Source organism: Nestor notabilis, unplaced genomic scaffold (genome assembly GCF_000696875.1).
Source record: "Nestor notabilis isolate BGI_N333 unplaced genomic scaffold, ASM69687v1 scaffold17737, whole genome shotgun sequence".
NCBI classification, from domain to species: domain Eukaryota; kingdom Metazoa; phylum Chordata; class Aves; order Psittaciformes; family Psittacidae; genus Nestor; species Nestor notabilis.
The window spans coordinates 1-1,641 of record NW_009937977.1 but is presented as its reverse complement, the minus strand read 5'-3'; the positions used below and the strand labels follow the sequence as shown (position 1 = coordinate 1,641).

At 54.4% G+C, this 1,641-nt stretch overlaps 1 protein-coding gene across 1 annotated transcript in view; it reads left to right on the top strand.

Annotated features, from left to right (window-relative positions):
• The window catches only part of ARHGAP35 (Rho GTPase activating protein 35), a 6,858-nt gene extending 5,530 nt beyond the window's left edge, over positions 1–1,328 (top strand). Inside the window, exons 3-5 of the mRNA XM_010019099.1 lie at positions 317–394; positions 844–975; positions 1,219–1,328. Coding sequence (XP_010017401.1) covers positions 317–394; positions 844–975; positions 1,219–1,328 — 320 coding nt within the window. The remainder of the gene's footprint in view (positions 1–316; positions 395–843; positions 976–1,218) is intronic.
• Positions 1,329–1,641: the final 313 nt, after the last annotated feature.

Genomic DNA, 1,641 nt, shown 5'->3' with positions numbered 1-1,641 from the left:
GCTTTAAGGTCCATTGGTGGGAGCTGGAGGAGCTTTAAGGTCCATTGTTTGGAGCTGGAGGAGCTTTAAGGTCCATTGTTTGGAGCTGGAGGAGCTTTAAGGTCCATTGTTTGGAGCTGGAGGAGCTTTAAGGTCCATTGGTTGGGGCTGGAGGAGCTTTAAGGTTGGAGTTGGGATATGGGCACTTCCCAGTTTGAGGAGCATGTGGGATCTATGGAATTTAGGGTCTGTAACAAAGGGATTTCAGGTCGTTTTGTCCCCAAATCCCACCTCTCTGTGTGTATCCCGTTGTCCTGACCCTCTGCTCCCTCCCCAGGGCTCAGCACCGAAGGGATCTACCGGGTGAGTGGGAACAAGTCAGAGATGGAGAGTCTCCAGAGGCAGTTTGACCAGGGTAAGCTCCTGGAATTCCCTGTCCCAACCCCTTTGTGTCCAGGGATTCCTCATCCCAACCCCTTTGTGTCCTGGGATTCTTCATCCCACCCCCTCTGTGTCCTGGGATTCCTCCTTCCCATCCCAACCCCTTTGTGTCCTGGGATTCCTCCTTCCCATCCCAAAACCACTGGGGGGGTTTATCCATTTCCTGTTTTTTTCCATGGCTTTTCTCCATTTCCCTTGCTTTCCCATGGATTTTACCCATTCCCAGGCCTTTTCCATGCCTCTCATCCACATTCCTTCCTCCGCTCATCCCTTTCCTTGCGGGCATCAGGGCTCAGCCCCTCCGCGCCAGCCCCAATTCACACCACATCCAGCCCCAGTTTTCCACCTTCCCGCCCCTCTTGGCTCTTGGGGAATGGCAATTCCAGCCTTTGGGATATAACCCGGAGCCTCTTCCCTTTGCAGACCACGGGCTCGACCTGGCTGAGAAGGATTTCACCGTCAACACCGTGGCTGGAGCCATGAAGAGCTTCTTCTCGGAGCTGCCCGAGCCTTTGGTCCCCTATTCCATGCAGGTTGAGCTGGTGGAAGCCCACAGTGAGTCCATCCTATTCCCAACCCCATTCCCATTCCATGGCCCATATCCCGATTGTTCCCAGCTCCTTAATTCCAGACCCTAAAAGCCCATTCATTCCTCCTGGAAGCAATGGGAATGTTGCTGCTTTTCCACTTGGGAAAAGTGATGTTCTCCTCAAGCTGGTGGCTCCCAAATCCCTCTCTAAGAGGAGGAATCCCATGGGAAGATGCTGCCCTTCCTGACTCCACATTCCCTCCTGGCAGAGATCAACGACCGGGAGCAGAAGCTCCACGCGCTGAAGGAAGTGCTGAGGAAATTCCCTAAGGAAAACTATGAGGTCTTCAAATACGTCATTGGCCACTTGAACAAGTAGGTATTGGGGTGTCCGGGATGCAGGAAGAACTTTGGGATACCCCAAAAAGCAGGATTGGGGATTTATGGGGGGGGTGTCGAGGTGATGGGGATCCCGCTTGGCTCATGGAATGGGTTGGAAAAGACCTGGAGATCCTCCGGTTCCAACACTTCCCATAGGGCAGGATGCTGGGGGAGCAGCCACCCCATCCCCATGTCCCACCACCCTCGTGCTGAAGATCCTCCTAAGATCCCATCCACCTCTTCCAGCTGGAAGCTTTTCCTCCTCATCCCATCCCTTGCCCGTGGGCTCCGAGGGCTCTTTGGGGCACCCC